This window comes from Macaca mulatta, chromosome 11 (assembly GCF_049350105.2).
Source record: "Macaca mulatta isolate MMU2019108-1 chromosome 11, T2T-MMU8v2.0, whole genome shotgun sequence".
NCBI lineage: Eukaryota > Metazoa > Chordata > Mammalia > Primates > Cercopithecidae > Macaca > Macaca mulatta.
This window is the reverse complement of record NC_133416.1, coordinates 116,598,200-116,618,230: the sequence shown is the minus strand read 5'-3', so window position 1 is coordinate 116,618,230 and position 20,031 is coordinate 116,598,200. Positions and strand designations below refer to the sequence as shown.

The 20,031-nt window shown below is 46.8% G+C and overlaps 2 protein-coding genes across 16 annotated transcripts in view; one reads left to right on the top strand and one right to left on the bottom strand.

The window, feature by feature from the left end:
• The window catches only part of KCTD10 (potassium channel tetramerization domain containing 10), a 28,889-nt gene extending 19,933 nt beyond the window's left edge, over positions 1-8,956 (top strand). For 6 of the 10 annotated variants that reach the window (XM_015152711.3, XM_015152709.3, XM_028828895.2 and 3 more), the window contains 2 exons: positions 1,014-1,209; positions 5,777-8,956. In XM_015152711.3, coding sequence (XP_015008197.1) covers positions 1,014-1,209; positions 5,777-6,001 — 421 coding nt within the window. In that variant the 3' untranslated portion in view covers positions 6,002-8,956. 10 annotated transcript variants of the gene reach the window in all.
• Positions 8,957-9,649: 693 nt separating this feature from the next.
• MYO1H (myosin IH) overlaps positions 9,650-20,031 on the bottom strand; it is a 137,875-nt gene continuing 127,493 nt past the window's right edge. For 4 of the 6 annotated variants that reach the window (XM_077954911.1, XM_077954912.1, XM_015152730.3 and 1 more), the window contains 10 exons: positions 18,967-19,051; positions 17,774-17,933; positions 16,765-16,848; positions 15,898-15,991; positions 15,320-15,375; positions 14,281-14,416; positions 13,644-13,711; positions 13,398-13,495; positions 11,979-12,078; positions 9,650-10,444 (listed from right to left, as the gene is read on the bottom strand). In XM_077954911.1, the coding sequence (XP_077811037.1) occupies positions 10,421-10,444; positions 11,979-12,078; positions 13,398-13,495; positions 13,644-13,711; positions 14,281-14,416; positions 15,320-15,375; positions 15,898-15,991; positions 16,765-16,848; positions 17,774-17,933; positions 18,967-19,051 (905 nt within the window). In that variant the 3' untranslated portion in view covers positions 9,650-10,420. Of the gene's footprint in view, positions 10,445-11,802; positions 12,079-13,397; positions 13,496-13,643; positions 13,712-14,280; positions 14,417-15,319; positions 15,376-15,897; positions 15,992-16,764; positions 16,849-17,773; positions 17,934-18,966; positions 19,052-20,031 lie in introns of those variants that run through there. The other 2 variants (XM_077954909.1, XM_077954910.1) reach the window with 1 other exon arrangement.

Genomic DNA, 20,031 nt, shown 5'->3' with positions numbered 1-20,031 from the left:
GCCTGAAAAGAAACCCTCTATTCATTAGCAGTCACTCCCCATTTTCCCTCAGCCATTGCCTCCCCAACCCCACAGCCCTAGGTAACCACTAATCTGTTTTCTGTCTTAATGAATTTGCCTGTTCTGGACATTTTTATATGAATGGAATTGCATAATATGTAGCGTTTTATGACCAGATTCCTTCACTCATCATAGTGAGATTACCTAAGAGGTTTTCAGGGTTTATCCATGTTGTAGCATGAATCAATACTTCATTCTTTTTATGGCAGGATAATATTCCACAGTGTGGACCACATTTTCTTTACCCATTCATCAGTTGATGGACATCTGGGTTGTTTGCACTTTTTGGCTATTGTTTTAATACTGTTATGAACATTCATGCAGTCTTCGTGTGGACATGTTTTTCATTTCTCTAGGAGCAGAATTGCTGGGTCATGTGGTAACTCTAGGTTTAATCATTCGAGGACCTGCCAAACTGTTTTCTAAAGTGGCTTCACCATTTTACATTCCCACCAGCAATATATGCAGGTTTCTAGAATGCCATTTGGCCCTTGAAAACATATGGCTCTAACTCGGGAACTTGAGGGATGCCGGGAGGATTTAATGAAGTTACTCAAGATCTTTAAAAAGACCTGGGATACAGAGTCTCCCTTGGGCAGTGCCATTCTGCTCCTCGCGGGGCTCGGTGAGGCGCTCTCCTCCACCTGGTGCCTCTGCCCAGAGGCTGTCACTCAAGCACGATGGTTAGGAGCACTCAGGCTTAGGGGCCAGGGCTGTCTTTTGGGGGGCCTGTCTGCCATTGATTAGGTTCAGCCTCGAGCAATTAATTTCTCTGATCCTAACTTTCCTTCTTGAGCGATTGAGATTGGAGTGCATTTGTCATGGGATTCGTGTGAGGTTGAAATGAGATAGTGGAGAAAGTGGGCTCAGTAAGGCCCTGCGTGTAGAAGGGCCCAGCAAATGATGGCAGTTTTTACCAGCTTGTGGTCACCGTATCAAATGCTCTTTTGCAGCAATTCTGACGACAATATGTTGAAAAACATTGAACTGTTTGATAAGCTGTCTCTGCGCTTTAACGGAAGGGTCCTATTCATAAAGGATGTCATTGGGGATGAAATCTGCTGCTGGTCCTTTTACGGTCAGGGCCGGAAGATTGCTGAAGTCTGTTGTACCTCCATTGTCTACGCCACTGAGAAGAAACAGACCAAGGTAAGAGCCTCGAGAGGACAGTTTGGAGTGGCTGTTCTGAAACACACCTGTAGAACTTCCTTTCACTTGAGCACAATACAGAGGGAAACGCTTTTAAAATGCTTTGGTTGGCTTGTGACTGCTCATCGTTAAAATATTTATCTTTTAGACCCTGCAAAGAGCCAAATGTAGGGTCCATCTGGCATTCCTTAGTTCCCTACCTTGCTGGCTTCCTTCCAAGCACGCTTGACTCTCTGACTGCGCTGGACTCTGGGGATCTCTTTTTATATCATCCTCTCCAAACCAGTAGGCTTGACCTGTCCTTTGACCTCTCCCACCGTGCCATTCCACAAAGCTGGATTGCTCTGCATAGTGCTGCTAGAGATCTGGTCCCCCCTTCATTGAATTTGCCTGCCCTTTTGGGGCTCTGCAATTGGGTTTTCTGTCTTTTTAAACTTTTAATTCACACTATACACTGTCATTTCTTTAACCTATCTAAGGGAAATCTGGCTATCCAGTGACACGCAGCAGGTCTGCTGTGGGCCGACGGTCATGCCTCTTGTCACCCTCGCACAGGAGGCTCAGGAGACTGAGCCTGTAGGTCCCCTACTCACGTTATTACTGTCCCTGCAGCTTTTGGGGGTACACAGCTCTGCATGAGACTGTAGCTGACCTCGAACAAAAAGCACATGAGAAAAAATCACATCACAAAGTAGAAACCAGAGTCTCTTTTTTAACTTATTATTTAAAATTTAAGCCGTACACAGAATTATAGTGTGGTGATCTCCCCTGTGCCATCATGCCACATCAAGGGCCATCAGCTCAGGCACTCTCAGTCTGTATCTGCTCCACGTCCCCAGCACTGACAGGATGAATTGGACAACATATTTTATTCCTAAGCATTCAAAATTATCCTAAAAGAATGATAAGGGCAAAACACTGAGGTTCTTTTTGCTTTCAAAGATCCCAGGGGTGGGGGCGAGCCAGAATCATCTGCCTCTCTCTCCACATTGGCAAGACATCATACCCCTTTTCTCCTGTGACCTGTTTCTTTTAGGGCTGTGAATTCTTCCTGTAATTAGACCCCATTCTGTCATGGTTTGATTTTTTAAAATATGCCTGGGCTGCCTCTGCCCTTGGGTATTAAAAGGAGAGTCATCATATTGATTGAGCTTTAAAAGATTAAGACTTCTCATTTTTAGAGCTTAATAAGGAACAAGGGGATTTAGAGAACACGTGATCTGATCCCAGCTGTTTCTGGATTAGCAGACAGGTTCAGGAGTGGCGTGTTCTTGTGTTTGTACAGCTAGGTATTGGCAGAGCCAGGATGGGAAGCCAAGGGCCTCTTTCTTTCTCTTTTTGTTTTGAGAGAGAGTGTTGCTCCGTCACCCAGGCTTGCATACAGTGACGCAATCATATCTCAATGCAACCTTGAGCTCCTGGGCTCAAGTGATCCTCCTGCCTCAGCCTTCTGAGTAGCTGGGTCCACAGGTGCATGCTACCACACCTGGCTCATTTTATTTATTTTTGTAGGGACTGGGTTTCACTATGTTGCCCAGGCTGGTCTCGACCTCCTGGCCTCAAGTGATCCCCCCACCTTGGCCTCCCAAAGTGTTGGGATTACAGGCATGAGCTACTGCGCCCAGCCCGTGTCACTTGACTCTCCTCTCTCATCTCCAGTCTGTTACTGAGCCCTACTGGGAAGTTGTGTTTTTGTTTGGGGCTGTTGGTTATTTTATTTGTCAGTTCTCAAGTGGTTATTTGGTTTTTCTATCTCCTTGCTGAGACTCCCTTTGTTTCCATTTGCTCTAACCCTTATTTACTGGAACATGTTAATAATAGCTGCTGCCAGGTCTTTGTCAGGTAATTCCAAAACCTTGTGTCATCTTGGCACTGGCATCTGTGAGTTATTTCCCACAGGAGTTGAGAATTTCTTGGTTCTTGTGTATTGAGAAATTTTGATTGTATCCTAAACATTTTGAATATTGTTAAAGGGCTCCAGGCCTTGTTTAAATCCTAGGGAGAACATTGATGTTTTTGTTTTAGCAGGCAGTTGACCCAGTTGGGCTCAGGCTGCAAGCTCTAACCAGCCTTCTGTAGTTTGTAGTTGCAATGACAGTTTGGCTTTCACAGCCTTCAAATCTGTCCCAGCTGTGTGCCACGCTGTGGCCCGTCTGTCCTGGGCAGTATCTCTTGCAGCATTCAGTTCTTTCGGGTCTGCTTACGCGGTTTAGGGGCAGATCTTGCAGCTGGGTGTGGGTCTAGGAGTTCATATACAACTTCACAGGCTGCTTCTCAAGCTTCTCGTCCTTTGTAATCTCCGCAGTTCTCTAAGCATCCCTGGAGTCCCCTTTTCTGATCAGCCAGCCAGAAAGCTGGGGGGTTTACTTACCCGCTTTGCCACCTACTTTCTGTGACCGTGCCTATATTTTGGGCCCAGCAGCATGAAGATAGAAAAAGTAACCAGATTCACCCAATCCTGCTGAGACCACAGCTCTTCTCATCAGTAAAGAAGGTTCCTTCCCTCAGAGTTTTGACTCCTGCAGGCTCTGGTTGCTGCCACAGGAATGCTCAGGTCCGGGTGCAAGAAAATAAAGAAAAGGACTGAGCATGGTGGCTCACACCTGTAATCCCACGCTTTGGGAGGCTAAAGCAGAAGGATTGCTCGAGTCCAGGAGTTCAAGAACAGCCTGGGCAACATAGCAACACCCTGTCTCTACCAAACATAAAAAAAAAAATAGCTGGGCATGGTGGCATGTGCCTGTAGTCTCAACTACTTGGGAGGCTGAGGTGGGAGAATCATTTAAGCCCAGTAGTTCAAGACCAGCCTGGGCAACATATCATCACACCCATCTCTACAAAAAAATTTTAAAAGTTAGTTGGGTGACTGGGCGTGGTGGCTGATGCCTGTAATCCCAGCACTTTGGGAGGCTGAGGCGGGCGGATCACGAGGCCAGGAGATCGAGACCATCCTGGCTAACCCTGGTGAAACCCTGTCTCTACTAAAAAATACAAAAAATTAGCAGGGCGTGGTGGTGGGCACCTGTAGTCCCAGCTACTTGGGAGGCTGAGGCAGGAGAATGGCTTGAGCCCAGGAAACGGAGCTTGCAGTGAGCCGAGATTGCGCCACTGCACTCCAGCTGGGGTGACAGAGTGAGACTCCGTCTCAAAAAAAAAAAAAAAAAAAAAGTTAGTTGGGCATGGTGATGCATGCCTATAGTCTCAACTACTTGGGGAGGCTGAGGTGGGAGAATCATTTGAGCCTAGGAGTTCAAGGCTGCAGTGAGCTATGATTGTGCCACTGCACTCCAGCCTGGGTGATGGAGCAACACGCTCTCAAAACAAAAAAGAGAAAAGAAAGAGGCCCTTGGCTTCCCATCCTAGCTCTGCCCCTAACCAGCTTCACAAACACAAGAACACACCGCTCCTGAACCTGGTCTGCCAATCTGGAAACAGTTGGGATCAGACCATGTGGTCTCTAAATCCCCTTGCTCCTTATTAAGCTCTAAAAATAAGTCTTAAAATTTTAAAGCTTAGTTAGCCAGAGCCCATATCTAAAAAAAAGGAAGGAAAACCAGGATTTCCTCCCACCTCTCTGCTGTTAGACTCGGTGGCCTCCCTGGCCACTAGAGACCTTCTGGAGGTCTTCTGTCCTGGTGCCATTTCAGGGTTTCAGGTTGCATCAGTGCTGGCAGCGGCAAACAATAAACTCACCGTTGGGCATTACTCCAAATTCTGTCATTCCCCCATCCACCTGCCACGATTTACTTCTGAGTCCACAGTTAGCTGCTGCGTGCATCGCATCCTGGCTTTGTAGTGTCAGTGAGGAAGACGGGGTAGAGTGTGCCTGCTCCATTTTTCCCAGAACTGGAACCTCTGAATTCTACCCTGAAAGTGGAGTCTAGTCTGATCGAACGTGTGGGACCTGCTTATGTGGCCCTCCTCCTGTTCATCACACCTTAACCCTGAAGGGCAATGAGCAAACACAATGATTTGCCAAGGAGGAGGGCTCATGTCCATTTCGTGGGGGTCCCCAGCTGGACCCTGTACAAAAAACTGCTTTAGAGACTGCTTTAAGGTGTGGACGGACTTGTGTGCAAGGTTGCACCTCTGTTAGGAGAAGCATATGAGCACTGACCTAAATGTCCATCCAAGTACGGTTAATTGCATTGTCGTGTTTATATTTCCTTGTTCCAGAATGATCTCTAGGTTAAGTTAGGGACAAGAGGAAGACATGTACAAGTGTGTGTGGTGGGCCACCTTGTGTGTGTTTTGTGTGAATAAATATATGTACAAATATTGACATGCACAGAATCTTTGAGAGGGTAAAATGATGAGAAACTGTACCTTTAAGAAGGGAAACTAGGGGCAGGGGGACCTGTTTCTCTGCATCCCCTTGATTTTCTGTGCATTTAGCGCCACATGTAAGTGTTGCCATTGAAAATATCAGTTTATTTAAAAATAATACTGGTGGCCTTCAGTGGAATCCCAGGGGCCTGATTTAGTCTGGCAGCCCTGCTTAAAGTCCAGGTGTTGGCAGAGAGTGTGGGCCGTTAACTTACCTACTCTGTATTTTGTGGGAACACAGGTGGAGTTTCCTGAAGCCCGGATTTATGAGGAGACCCTGAACATTTTGCTATATGAGGCCCAGGACGGCCGGGGACCTGACAATGCGCTCCTGGAGGCCACAGGCGGGGCGGCAGGGCGCTCCCACCACCTGGATGAGGACGAGGAGCGGGAGCGGGAGCGGATCGAGCGCGTGCGGCGGATCCACATCAAGCGCCCCGACGACCGGGCCCACCTCCACCAGTGAGCAGGCAAGAGACCGAGCCGCCCTTTTCTCACCGCCCCCACTCCCTGCCGTGCTACACCCAGATCCTGTGCAGGCTGCCGGGCCCCTTCTGCTTCCCTTGGAGCCTGGAGATACTTTTGTAACAAGTCAGATGATTATTTTGGTATTGCTTGACAAGGCAAATTGATTGTCTTGACCCAGGCGTATGACCCCTGTCTTTGAACAAGCTGTGTCCAAGATCTCTACTTTTCATGAGAATCTGAGACTCTTTGGAGCCAGGCTTTCTCGGTTCTCAGAGGAAAAGTATGAATGTGTGTGAAGTGTATGTGAGAACTTTTGTTTGCAGTATTTATTTTTGTGGGTGTCGACTTCCCATATGGGCTTTTTGGGTGACACTCTCTTAAGGGTTCAGTTTGACAGTTCCGAGAGTTGTTCTGCAGTTGGAGGCCACCAGAGGTATCTGAGCTCCCTGCTTCCTATTTCATAATCTTCCAGCCCCAGCAGGTCCACTCCTGGTTCCTGTGTGTTTGGCCCGGACACAATTCCCACCGCTTTGCTAGAAGTGCTTTCTGCCATGTCGCTTTGGGCCTAGAGCTTGTTGATAATTGCAGCTTGTGGCAGTGGAAATGTGGCTGAATGAGCATCTAAATCGTTGTGACCAGTGCAACTTTGGGTGCAAGGTTTTGTTTAGGGAGAAAGCCTTTGGCCACCTTGGGCTGGTCTTTGGCCTGGTGCTCACTGGGACCCCACGTGTCTGCGTAGGAGCAGAGCTTTCCATGGCAGTAAGTGTCCAGCTGTTTCTGGTTCTTTCCCCAACTCCAGCCCCTTCCAGTTGTTCTCCTGGTTGACCTGACTCCACTCCAGGAAGGCCATCTGACCCTGTGACAGGCATAGCTCATAAACTACCCCTCCCTGGGATCCCACTCCTCTTCAGCCTCCTTCCCCATGAAGCTGGGCTAACTTTCTAAGTCAGTTGGCTTAGAAATTCATTGTGGCCCAGACCCTTTTTCCTCCCAGCCTGGCATCCAGGCAGGGACACCCTCACACCACCAGCCCCAAGGAGCTTACCTGCTGTAAACACAGACCGCCTTGTCTTTGCCTCTGATTTTTACACAGTGTAGAGTGGCCAGCAGTGAACAGGTTGAGGATGTGCGGGTTGATAGATACCTTTGGGTCTGCTTTGTGTCTGTGTTCATGTTTAAGGGATGTGTGCGACTGTGGGTGGGGACGTGTGATTGTGGGGCACAGGTGGCCCCTGCTGGAGCCCGGCTGGGTGCAACACCCGTGTAGGACAGGTGTTCTCAGTGACCTACCTCCCAGGCTCCTCTGCGCCTGCAAAGGAACAGGAGTGAGTCGTGACTGACAGGGGTGGTTGAGACTAGACTAGGTAGAGTAGTTACCAGGAGATGTGAATGTGTGTCAGGTGATGGATGGGTTTGTCAAGGGAATCGTTACCGTTTTATACCAAAGGTATTAACATGGGCAGCCTTTGACATATATATTCCAAAAAGCGAGTTTATATTTTCAAACGGTTTTTACAGCTTAGACTTTGTACGTACTGCCCTGCCTGTGACAGTTGTATGCCTTCATTTTGTATCCAACAGCAAAGCCTACAATAAAACTTGGAAACAATCATGACTGAATGTCAAAATCATGTATTGGGCAGACGCTTTTTAAACTGTCCTGTGAGCAACTTTTATATTAGGCCATTTGGATTTTATTAACTGCTAAGGAAAGAGGGCTTACAAAATAATGTTTCGTAAAGATTTTATACTGTTTAAGTTTTAAACACCAACCCTGCCTTTTGGGTTGAGCTTTTTTAGAAAGTCAAAGTGAATATCGGCCCTGAAAATGGAAAATCCATTGTATACATTTTTTTTTTTTTTTTTTTTGAGGTAGAGTCTTGCTCTATCGGCCAGGCCGGAGTGCAGTGGCACGATCTCCACTTACCACAACTTCTGCCTCCCGGGTTCAAGCGATTCTCCTGCCTCAGCCTCCCGAGTAGCTGGGATTACAGGCACCCACCAGCCCATGCCCGGCTAATTTTGTGTTTTTAGTAGAGATGGGGTTTCACCATGTTGGCCAGGCTGGTCTCGAACTCCTGACCCCGTGATCCGCCCGCCTTGGCCTCCCAAAGTGCTGGGATTACAGACATGAGTCACCACACCTGGCTGCTTAGTTTTTTAAATGTCTGTATGAAGAATGAGTTTGTGGAACAATTTGATTTGCTGTGGCCTCTATGCCTAATGAGCTAGTGTTTCTGGCAGCTCTCTCTACCCTCACTTTTTCTCCAACTTTGCACCTGTAGTTTTGAGTCTTTGTCTCTCTGGAATATGAACAGGTTTATAAAACATTCCATGGTGAACAAATTCTGTCGGCTGCATTATAGCCATGAGTAAACAGACAGCATTGGCTGGTCCAAGCTCTGTTACTGAATATACAAGGAACTGATTTTTATGTTCGCACTAAGGGCAAAAACCAGTATTTATAATGTAAGCACTAGCCAAGTAAAACATTGGCCCAAGATTTGGTAAAGAGTCAGGTTTCACTGCAATGTAGCAACTACAATTTTTTTACTAATTGGAACAGCTTTGGTGTGTTGTAATCAAGGTTTTTGTTTGTTTGTTTTAAATAAGCCATTTGATTGTGGTGACTGGGGCCCACGTCCGAGACAATTCCTGGCATATTCTGTCACCCTCCTGTGGGGGGAATCACTGTGTGGGGACCCCATTCCCCAGTTAAAGTGTGTCTTTGTACCTTACAACAGCGATTCGGACCCAAGTGTGAACAACGCTCAGCCCTCCCTCTGGAGCGTGTGCTGTCTTTAGGGCTCTACCCAAAGTCACTGTAACACAGTTAAGTGTGTCATTAACCTTTCCGTCTCTGCGCTATAAAAAAAATGCTCAAAGTTTTAGATGTAGCCACTGTATGTTGTGCAGACATTTGTGGACATGTAAAATAAAAGTCATAAAATGCTTCTGTTTTCTGGGTCTTTTCAGACATGCCTGGCATAACCGGGCCCCTCAAATGTGGTTTTCAACAAAGGCAGGGCCCCCACGTTCTGCCTCACCCCCTTAAAGTCGCTCGGGGTGGAAGGGAAAGACGAGTCATGTTTCTGTAGTGTTTGAAGTCAAACGCCAAAAGGAAGTCTTGGGGTCAAAGGCTGCCTGGCTCGTGAAAAAGGGTGAATCAGCTGGTGTTACCACTGATTTACTGTTATGGGGCAGACGGCTTCAGTTCACCAAACCCAATCCCTTGACACATCTGAGTTCCATTTATGTAAAGCAAAATTCAAATTTTGCAGCTTTAGGAAATTTCCTTTAGTCTCAGACCATGCACAGTAAGTCATTGAGAGGTTCTTGGAAGCTGAGACGAAGCAAAACCATGAGGCTAATGGATTGAAACAAGAGTTCAATTCCTACAGCATGTTGCTGGGCACAAAAACATCACCCAACTTCTAAATAAAGACCAAAGCACTTCTCATATTAAACACTGAAATAAATGAGCTACACATATATTTAATTAAAAATAAGATCATTACCTAAGTTTTGGTGAATGAGTGAGTGAGGGTGGTTGTAGCGGTGGCCGCATCAATCAGTGAATAAACGCTTGCAAAGGGGAAATTATAAGGAGCCCCTCCCCAGTTACAAGTGTGACGGGCTCCCTACATGCTTTTGCACTGTGGCATTTATTGTCCATTTGTGTGCTCATATGCTTTATATCCATTTTTCTTTTACAATAAAATTCGCATTCATTCGTTCTCCAACCTGCATGTTCAGGGTTGCAGATGGCCAGAGCCCAATCCCAGCAGCTCAGGGCACCAGGCGGGACCCACCCTGGACAGGATGTCCTCCTCTCACGGGGCTCACTCACGCACCCACATGCACTCAGACTGGGACTGCATAGACACGCCAGTTCACCTGATACATACACCTTGGGGATGTGGGAGGAAACCAGAGCATCCAGAAGAAACCCAGAGACATAGGGAGAACGTACAGACTCCACCCAGACAGTGGCCTTGCCCAGGAATCAGATGTCTTATCAACATAATGAAGTGTTATTTGAGAACTTACTGTACACAGTATTGCATCATGTCTCGGGGCAGCTTGACAGAGGTAGAGAATCTTGCCCACCCTCTAATGACACGTTGGAGTGCCCATTAAACATAGGTCCTGTCGAGGGTGTTTAGAATCATGCCTTTGGGTGACCTGGGGTCTGTGTCCAGAAGGTGACAATTTAATAAGGTGCCACGAGGCAGCTGAGAAGCTGGGGTTAGGCTTTGGCCTAACTAACGCCCCTCAGTTTCTTCAGATGTGATCCGTTAGTGCTGCGGGCCTGGTTCCTTGAAGAGGTAGCCAACTGGATCCAATCCCTGCTTCCCCTGTAATTTCCTCAGTTGGAGCAAAAATGGCGGTGGTAGAGGTCAGATGTCATCCTCTATCAGGACTTCCTCCTGACCGACACCTGGGAGAGAGTCACACTTCAGTTTACAGCCCTGCCCGCTCCCTTTGCTCAAAAGGAAACAGTTATCACCTCAACTGTCACCATTAGCAAGGTGGGTGTGGAAGGCCTGTGAGAAGCCAGTGCCACCTCCCATGAGATAAGCCAGACTTAGAAACTGGCGCATGGAGGCCTGTCAGCCTCTTCAGCCAGAACCAGTCAGGGAGGAAGACAGACTCCATGTGACTCCAGAGGAGAGAGACACAGTCTCCAGGGTGTCACTTTTAAGACAGCATGTAAACTAAAAAGACACCTTATAGTCTACATCCAAAATGATTTATTTTAACTTGTCCCCAAAGGAGTTCATTGTGTCTAGGGGCAATTATTTTTTATCTACAAAATGATTTTATTTTTTTGAGACAGAGTCTCACTCTATCACCCAGGCTGGAGTGTAGCGGTGCCATCTCAGCTCACTGCAACCTCTGCCTCCCACGTTCAAGCAATTCTCCAGCCTCAGCCTCCCTGAGTATCTGGGACTATAGGCATGTGCCACCATGCTCAACTACTTTTTGTATTTTTACTAGAGACAGAGTTCATCATGTTGGCCAGGCTGGTCTCCAACTCCTGACCTCAGGTGATCCGCCCATCTCAGCCTCCCAAAGTGCTGGGATTACAGGTGTGAGCCACCGCACCTGGCCTGCAAAATGACTTTATAGGTAAATCCACTTAAATTTCAATGTGTATGAGACACTCCATGTTCACAGACCATTTTTTAATTAATTTGTATCAAAATTCTTTGTATAATACAAGAAACATTTTAAAGATATAGCCCCCTCTGCTTTTAACATGTCGTTTTTCAGCAAAACTGGATCAAAACAAGCTCCATGTATTACCTGCCAGCGAGGACCACTGGGATGCTCAGCCCAGCATGAGCACAGTCAGGGAAGGCAGCATACTTGTGTGTTCAGGCTAGACTTCTCTCTAGCATAGCCATGGTTCCCAAACCTCTGTGCTTGTTAGACCCATTTTATACCAAAGGTATTAACACGGGCAGCCTTTGACACATGTATTCCAAAAAGCGAGTTTATATTTTCTTACATATTTTTTATGTATTTCTTACATACTTTTCTTACATTTATATTTTCTTGCATCCTGAAGCCCAAGCCACACCTCCAACCAATTAAGTCTCAGTATCTGGGTGGGACACAAGCACATTGATTTCGATGTGGAGGGAAGTTATGGATAGCCACTGTAATGAGCATAAAGCCTTCATCCAGTGAAAAGTGAGACTCTGCTATTTGAGAAGTGTCTTATGTCAGTTTCTGGTTCCCTGACAACTTAAGGATGGTAAGCTTTTCTTCTTTTCTCATTCAGTGTTTAGACGTACATATCTCTGTATCAATTTCTTCCTATCTTACAGATGTAGAATTAGGAATAGAGGGCAGAAATGAACTATTAATAGCTTGTGAATCCAGTCAATCTATAGGACTGAAATTGGTAGAACTTTAACTTACATTCTATAAAACGGCTTACTTCCCTCCCAGAGACGGCCACTCACCACTGTTAATTGTCCATTTTTATTTTTATAGATTTGTTCTTCCGGTCCAGTGTCGAAAACTATTGTGCCTTCTTTTCCCGGACTAATAAAAAACTGTAAACTTAAAATACACAAAGTGACACATTACTGACATACTGTATTTTCTTCTCTCAACTTTTGGTTTGCAAAAGAAATTCACTTACGAAATTCTACTAATTTCAAGATCAAATTCCTGTTTTATTACAGTGTTTTATAGCATATTTGAGGAAAGGAAGAACGCTGTTGCCACAGCTGGGTAACCTACATGTTTCGGTAGTTACCGTGAAATCAAGTGAGCACATTCAGTTCTTCAGAGGGTCAGTGTGAGGTCTGCGGAACTACTTCCATGTCACGCTGAAGCTCTGAGGGGCTGAGTATTCCCTCAGAGGTACAGCAACACAAAGACGACACATTTCAAAGCACTCAACTCTCTCTCCTTATTCCACCTACAAATGTGCTCCTCTGGTTGTTAAAACTTGGAACAGCACAGGATGAGGGAAAAGAAACAGCTCTCCAGGATATCCTGCCTTCACTGACTTCATTTCTCTGGAACCCAAGATCACAGGGATGAAGATGGAAAAAAGTTCTTTATGGGAGGGGGCGAGGATGTAACACTAGAGGCTTGTTTCTCACCCCTTACTGGTAGAGATGGTGCTTGATTATGTTGGAAGCAGGAGGCAAGCAGGAGTGAAAACAATATTTGTATCTTTCCTGATCTGTAATAATTTTTTTTTTTTTTTGAGACATCGTCTAGCTCTGTTGCCCAGGCTGGAGTGCAGTGATGTGACCTCGGCTCACTGCAACCTCTGCTACCTGGGTTCAAGTGATTCTTGTGCCTCAGCCTCCCGAGGCACAAGAATCACTTGAACCCAGGTAGTGGAGGTTGGGATTATAGGCGTGCACTGCCAAGCCCAACTAATCTTTGTATTCTTTTTTTTTTTTTTTTTGGAGACGGAGTCTTGCTGTGTCCCCCAGGCTGGAATGCAGTGGCGCAACCTCGGCTCACTGCAAGCTTCGCCTCCCGGGTTCACGCCATTCTCCTGCCTCAGCCTCCTGAGTAGCTGGGACTACAGGCGTCCACTACTGCGCCCGGCTAATTTTTTGTATTTTTAGTAGAGACGGGGTTTCACTGTGGTCTCGATCTCCTGACCTTGTGATCCGCCTGCCTCCGCCTCCCAAAGTGCTGGGATTACAGGCGTGAGCCACCGCGCCCGGCCTGTATTCTTAGTAGAAATGGGGTTTCACCATGTTGGCCAGGCTGGTCTTGAACTCCTGGCCTCAAGTTACCTGCTCGCCTTAGCCTCCCAAAGTGCTGGGATTACAGGCATGAGCCACCATGCTCGGTCTTAATAAACACTGTGACATTGAATTACTTCCTGAGCTGAAGATGAAACCACCTACCTTCCTTGAACAACATTGACAATGTTCTCCTTCTTAACCAGCATGACGAGTTTAGTAACTGCTTCAAACATGTGTCCACACTGCAAAACGGCATCCCCCTGGGGTGGGGAGGAGACAAGGCATAATTTCAGTATTCACAGCTTAAAGAAACAGACACACCGACAGACAAGTTTCATGGTGGTCAACTTAACATTTTGGCAGTATATCATTTCTGTCTTTTAGTAGAGACTGGTGGCTGACAATTACCTTTTGCTTGTCCTCTGGTGAAACATGAATGACTAAGATTCCGTCTCTCAGATTGCTGGTGGAGACACCTTAAGACAGATCCAGAGTTAGGAGCCAGGAACTAGACAGCTTGACGTGAGTACAGAGAAGAAGAGATACGCCCAGGGGCTGCCCAACCCCATGCTTCATTCTCCTAGCTGGGCCCAGAAGGATGAAGGGCATACTTTAGAAATCAGCCTGCTAGTGGGCTCCGATCGCCGTGGAAGAAGACTATTGCCAGTCTGGGTACTTGAGTAAAGTGGTGCTATTAATATTTATGCCAGAATAAGGGGTGCAGTCCAGGCTGGGCAACGCCAGGGGAGGAGGGCAGATGGTTTTTTTGTTTTGTTTTTTTGGGGGTTTTTTTTGGAGCCAGAGTCTCACTTTGCCGCCCAGGCTGGAGTGCGTGGCGCAGTCACAGCTCACTGCAACTTCGAACTCCCAGGCTCAAGTGATCCTCCTGCCTCAGGCTTCCAGTAGCTGAGACTACAGGTGTGCATCGCTACCCCGGGGTTTATGGGCACCCTACACTTGTGTTTCCCGATTGGGAGCTTCATGACTGGACTTTCTAGTAGTTGAGTCAACTCAGTGCATTGTTTTAAGATTGCCCACTTCTTACCTTTGAGAGCTGAGTACTCTATTTTCTGCTTGATTTTGGCAAGTTCCACCACGTAAGCTGCTTTCTGAGTAAGAATGAGTTGCCGCTGCCGTGCTTTGAAGCCTTTTCTGTCATATTTAATGACTGGGACACCATACTACAAGGGGAAGGTGACTTCATGGTGGGGAGGCGGGGCAGAGTACTGAGTTTCTTGCTACTCAGACCCCAGTAAAGTGATGTCAAGCATTCAGAGAAGCTCAAACAGATTTATAAAAATATATATACATACAATTATATATATATACATATATATATATATATATTTTTTTTTTTTTCTGGCTGTCTGCATGGTGGGGATTTTGATTCCTAGCTCTGCCTAGCTGCATTGCCCTCTGAGGAAGTCAAGGCTATGGCTACCTGCCTTGCAGGTCTGCTCTGATGGTCAGAGATGATAACTTTCACAGCCACAGTGTAATCCAATCCAGGCACAGTGGCTTCTATTCTCCAGGGAACAACAACAAAAAAAAAAGTGGGGCAGAGCAGACACTGGCACACATGATCACCAGAGCTGCACCTGCTGCTGTGTGCCAGGCAGCAGCCTGAGCACCTCCCACCCACCGACTCATTCATCCTCTCAGTAACCCCATTATCCTCATTCACAGAAGATCAGAGGCACCAAGAGCTTAAGTGACCTGCCCAGGATCTCATGGCTGCTATGTTCAAAGCCAGTGTCAGCGCCCAGGCACTGTGGCACACTGCCTCTCACCAATACGGGGGTGTTTCATGATTAAGTTCATGGCTACACTTCACTCAATTGTGTAGGAAAGCAAACCAAGACAGTTTGTAGGGTGACGGGGGGATCATGAGAACAGCAGCCATGATCTAATCATCATTTGTTCCCCATCATCTTAGTTAATACCCAAAGCCTCACAGTTGAGAGCCCCGGCTGCCCAGCTGCACCCCTGCACTTAAGTAGTGTGCCCTTTATGGAGAAAGCTGACCCTGCTCTTAGACTCGATGAGGGAATCCTGTTTGAGACTGAGGACACACATTGCCTTACCTGGATCTTCTCATGGCTAATTAGCTGAAGCACTTTGGGATTAATGTCTCCTTCATCTAGAGAGGGAACCAGAAGGCCATGAATCATCACTAAAATACCAATCCTGCGGGAAAGTCACTGGTATCTGCTAGCTTTGTTATGCACCTCTGTGCCAAGATCTCAGCTGGGGAAATAGTCATCAGGAAATGCTGCAGAGTTGAGCATCTTCCTTTGACTTATTTTATTTTATTTTTTTTTTTTGGAGACAGAGTCTCGCTCTGTCTCTCAGGCTGGAGTACAGTGGCATGATCTCGGCTCACTGCATCCTCCGCCTCCTGGGTTCAAGCAATTCTCCTGCCTCAGCCTCCTGAGTAGTTGGGACTACAGGTGCATGCCACCACACCCTCCTAATTTTTATATTTTAGTTGAGATGGGGTTTCGCCATGTTGGCCAGGCTGGTCTCGAACTCCTGAGCTCAGGCAATCTGCCCACCTCGGCCTCCCAAAGTGCTGAGATTACAGGCATGAGCCACCGCGCCCCACCCTTTGACTCCTTTTAGAATTGGAAAGCCAAATACATAGGCTGGAAAACGTACTTACTTATCCGACTGTTGGCAAAGGGTTGATTTAAACTTTCTGTGTAGCCGTCTTTCCTTCCCCTGAAGATTTCACTTGTAACTACCTTTTGCTGCATCTGGTAATACACAATTGAAAGTATAAAAATGGTAGCCACAGGCTTCTTTGGGATAGAGGAGCTCTAGACCCATTGATGTCACATCCTTTGCTGGATAAACTGTGGGAGCTCTGTTACCCTGGAGCATACAAGTCAGAACACCTTCCTGGCTTTGGCCAAAATGCCCTAAAAGTCATATTGGTAGAGACTGGGTTGACATTTCTGCTTGTTCTCTTACTACCTTCCTGAAAGTAGATTTTTCAGAGTTCCCAGAGCAGTTTCTTGTAGATCAGGGATTGGGAAACCAGAGCCTGCGGGCCAAACTCAGCCTGCTGTCCATTTTTGTAAGTAACGTTCTATTGGGACAGAGCCATGCCATTCATGCACACATCGTCCATGGCTGCTTTCTCACCGTAGCAGCAGAGTTGAGTAATTCCAACAGAGAAAGGCCACAGACCCTGAAATAGTACCCTTTACGCAAAAGACCCACAGGTTAGCACGGTGAAAAACAGATCTCCAGCAGAAAGGGGTCTACGTTCTCTGCTCCCGTGGATGAATGGCAGGAGCCACTGCGATCGTTTTCCCATAGTAACAAAGGGAGCCGTGCTGACTACAGTAACAGCTGGCATTCATCCAGGGCTCTCTGCTGGTCTACCTGCAATTATCGAACATTTCAAGGCATGGGACCAGCATGACCCCCTGCTTATAGGTGAAATGGTGGATGAGGAGGACTGACACTCAGGACCCACTCTCACTCCCTCCACCACCTGCCACCGCAGACATCATGTCCCTACCATTGCTTTCCGCTCAGCTGTGATCCCCCGGCAGTACTTCTGCACCAGGTTCCTCACGCACATTTTCCTGAGCAGATCTGATGCCTGTGTGGAGAACATACTTCTTTCCACTTGCCTCACTCACTCCCTGTCTGGGGCTGTGGCAATCAAAATGAAGCTTTTAAAAAAACACTGCTATATTCAGTTTGATTTCAAGCACAGTGTTAATATTTTATATTTTATAGTCAGAGCAGCTAACTGGATCCTCTCCCAACTTTTTGCTGTTGCTTAACTAATTATTCTCAAACTTGAATATGTTTATGACTTTCCTGCAGAACTGGCTATAATGAGATTCCTGGAGATTTTGACTCAGTGGGTCCAAAGTAGAGCCCAGGAATCTTAGAACAGCCCCACCTCTAAGTTCCAGACACAGAGGGTCCTCAGACCATCTCTTGAGAGATGCTGTTCTAAGTAGGCTACGTCAAGAATAGAAACCATTTGAAAGTGCTCTGTCGGCCGAGCATGGTGGCTTACACCTGTAATCCCAGCACTTTGGGAGGCTGAGGCGGATGGATCACTTGGGGTCAGGAGTTCGAGACCAGCCTGGCCAACATGGCAAAACCCCGTCTCTACTAAAAATACAAAGATTAGCTAGGCATAGTGGCGGGTGCCTGTAATCCCAGCTACTCAGGGGGCTGACCCATGAGAATCACTTGAACCTGGGAGGCGGAGGTTGCAGTGAGCCAAGATTGTGCCACTGTGCTCTAGCCTGGGTGACAGAGCAAGACTCCATCTCAAAAAAAAAAAAAAAAAAGTGCTCTGTTCAAACAACCTCCAGTGGCTTTATAATGTTAGTAAGGACATCACGAGTTCTAAGGAGCTCAATTTCTTGTGCAGCATCCTTGGGAAGAAGGGCTCTGCCAGGGCAGCCCTTTCAAGCCAAAGGGAGGCAGCACAAAGACATATGAGAGTTAAGCTTCGTCAGTGCCCGTGTTACTTACAACACTGGAAATCCCATATTAGTCCTTACATTTTCCAAGATGCCAGGAGGTCTCAGCCAGCTCTTGTCCAGGACAGTCTTTGGAAGGTGATACCGGAGATTCAAGATGTAATTCTTCCGCACAAACACGATAAATTCCTCATTGTCGGGACAGAGGGGTTTGTTGCGACTGATGAATCCCTTGATGAACCTAAAAAGGAAAATGTTTTCTTACTTTTCTGGACCATTTCTTCACTGAGATTTACATTCTCTTCCCCCTTCTTTGATTCAAAGGAGGCCAAAGTGGTAGAGGCTGTTGAGATGACCACATAGGCCAGAAGCCTGGAATGTAGGCCCCAGGCCAAATCTGCCCCACACATATGTTCAGTTTCACCCACACGGCCTTTTGTTTTGTTTTGAGGAGCTTTAATTAGTTGCCAATCAAAAAAAGTTAGGAAATAGTGCATAAAAGCCAGATTTCAAGGCCGGGCATGGTGGCTTATGCCTGTAATCCCAGCACTTTGGGAGGCTGAGGCAGGCGGATCATTTGAGGTCAAGAATTCGAGACTAGCCTGACCAACATGGTGAAACCCCGTCTCTACTAAAAATACAAAAAATTTAGCCAGGTGTGGTGGTGTGTGCCCGTAATCTCAGCCACTTGGAAGGCTGAGGCAGGAGAATCGCTTGAACCCAGAAGGCGGAGGATGCAGTGAGCCTAGATTGCACCACTGTACTCCAGCCTGGGTGACAGAATGAGACTCTGTCTCAAACAAAAAAACAAACAACAACAACAGCAAAACTCCAAAACCCAGATTTCAGTGTTCCTTGAAAATTCAAGCCACCTGGCTACATTTCCCTACAGCGGCAGTCAACTGGAATGGGCTAGTTACTGCCCCACCTTGAGGTGGACTGAGCGTTCCAGTTTGCTGCAGTCTCTACCATGCCCTGTTGTCTTATCCCAGCTCATGAGATTCACTCACTTTACCTGCCTGGCATCAGAAGGCATTTGACTTTGTGACTTTTGAGCCAGGCTAAGAGAAATTCCAAATACATTGAGTTGTGATCACCATCAAATTCAGCTCAGAGCAAAGGGATGGGCCCGAATTCCTAATGGCATTCTGAAGGGAGTTTTTCCTTTCTGCACAAATCCAAAAATCACAAAGAACTCATCTACCTCCATGACCATCCCCTGCAGGGCACCAGCGTTTAGTGACCTGTCCTCTCTGTTGTACCTGAAAACTTACTTTCTGATAATCCGCACGGCCCACTTTCTCCTTTGGATTGCCTTCCGAGCCAGAGCCCCACGCCAGTGGGCTTCCAGTTTGATGGCTGAAAGAGTTCACTGCTGGCATTAGAAGGTGAGCACAATCGTATGGAAATACAGAAGGCTTTTCCAGAAGGCTTTATCCATTCAACAAACATCTGGACGCCCATCACAACACTCTGTTAGCCTCAGAGATGGAAGGTCGGATGATCGTCATCAGTTCTTACCTGGGAGCACTCAGGCAACAACTGAGCCAGGGGGAGACAGAACAGAGGGGCCTATGGAAGATTTCCGGGGAAGCCCCGAAATTCCATGAGGGAGTCATTTTCCCAGGGTCTTTTTCAGCCACAGCAATGGCACTTGTGATGGTACAGATCAGTCTTCCCACCATATTTAGTTTCACTGGGGTTTACTTTTAGTTGTCTACATTAAAAAATTGGGGTACACAAATTAGGGCACATAAAACTTAGGTTCTGGCTTATTTCCCAATTTTTTTTTTTTTCTTTTTGAGATGCAGTCTCACTGTCGCCCAGGCTGGAGTGCAGTGGTGTGATCTTGGTTCACTGCGACCTCTGCTACTCAGGTTCAAGTGATTCTCCCACCTCAGCCTCCTGAGTAGCTGGGATTACAGATGTGCACCACCACGCCCAGCTATTTTTTGTGTGTTTTTAGTAGAAACGGGGTTTCGCCATGTTGGGCAGGCTGATCTCGAACTCCTGACCTCAGGTGATCCACCCACCTTGGCCTCCCGAAGTGTTGAAATTACAGGTGTGAGCTACCGTGCCTGGCCTGTTTCCCAATTTTTAAATGCTCTTCAGATTTTTTTATTTTTGAGTATTCAGATTTTTTGAACGCTTTTCTTTTAATCCTCAGAACAGCATTGTTTCTATTACAAAAACAAGCAACTTGAATCAACCCAAATATCCATCAACAGAACAGTTAAGTTGTGGCATACTCATAGCTCAGAGGCTGGCCCACTACAGCCCGCCGCTTGTTTATGTAAATAAAGTTTTATTTCAACACGGCCCTGCCCATTCATTTACAT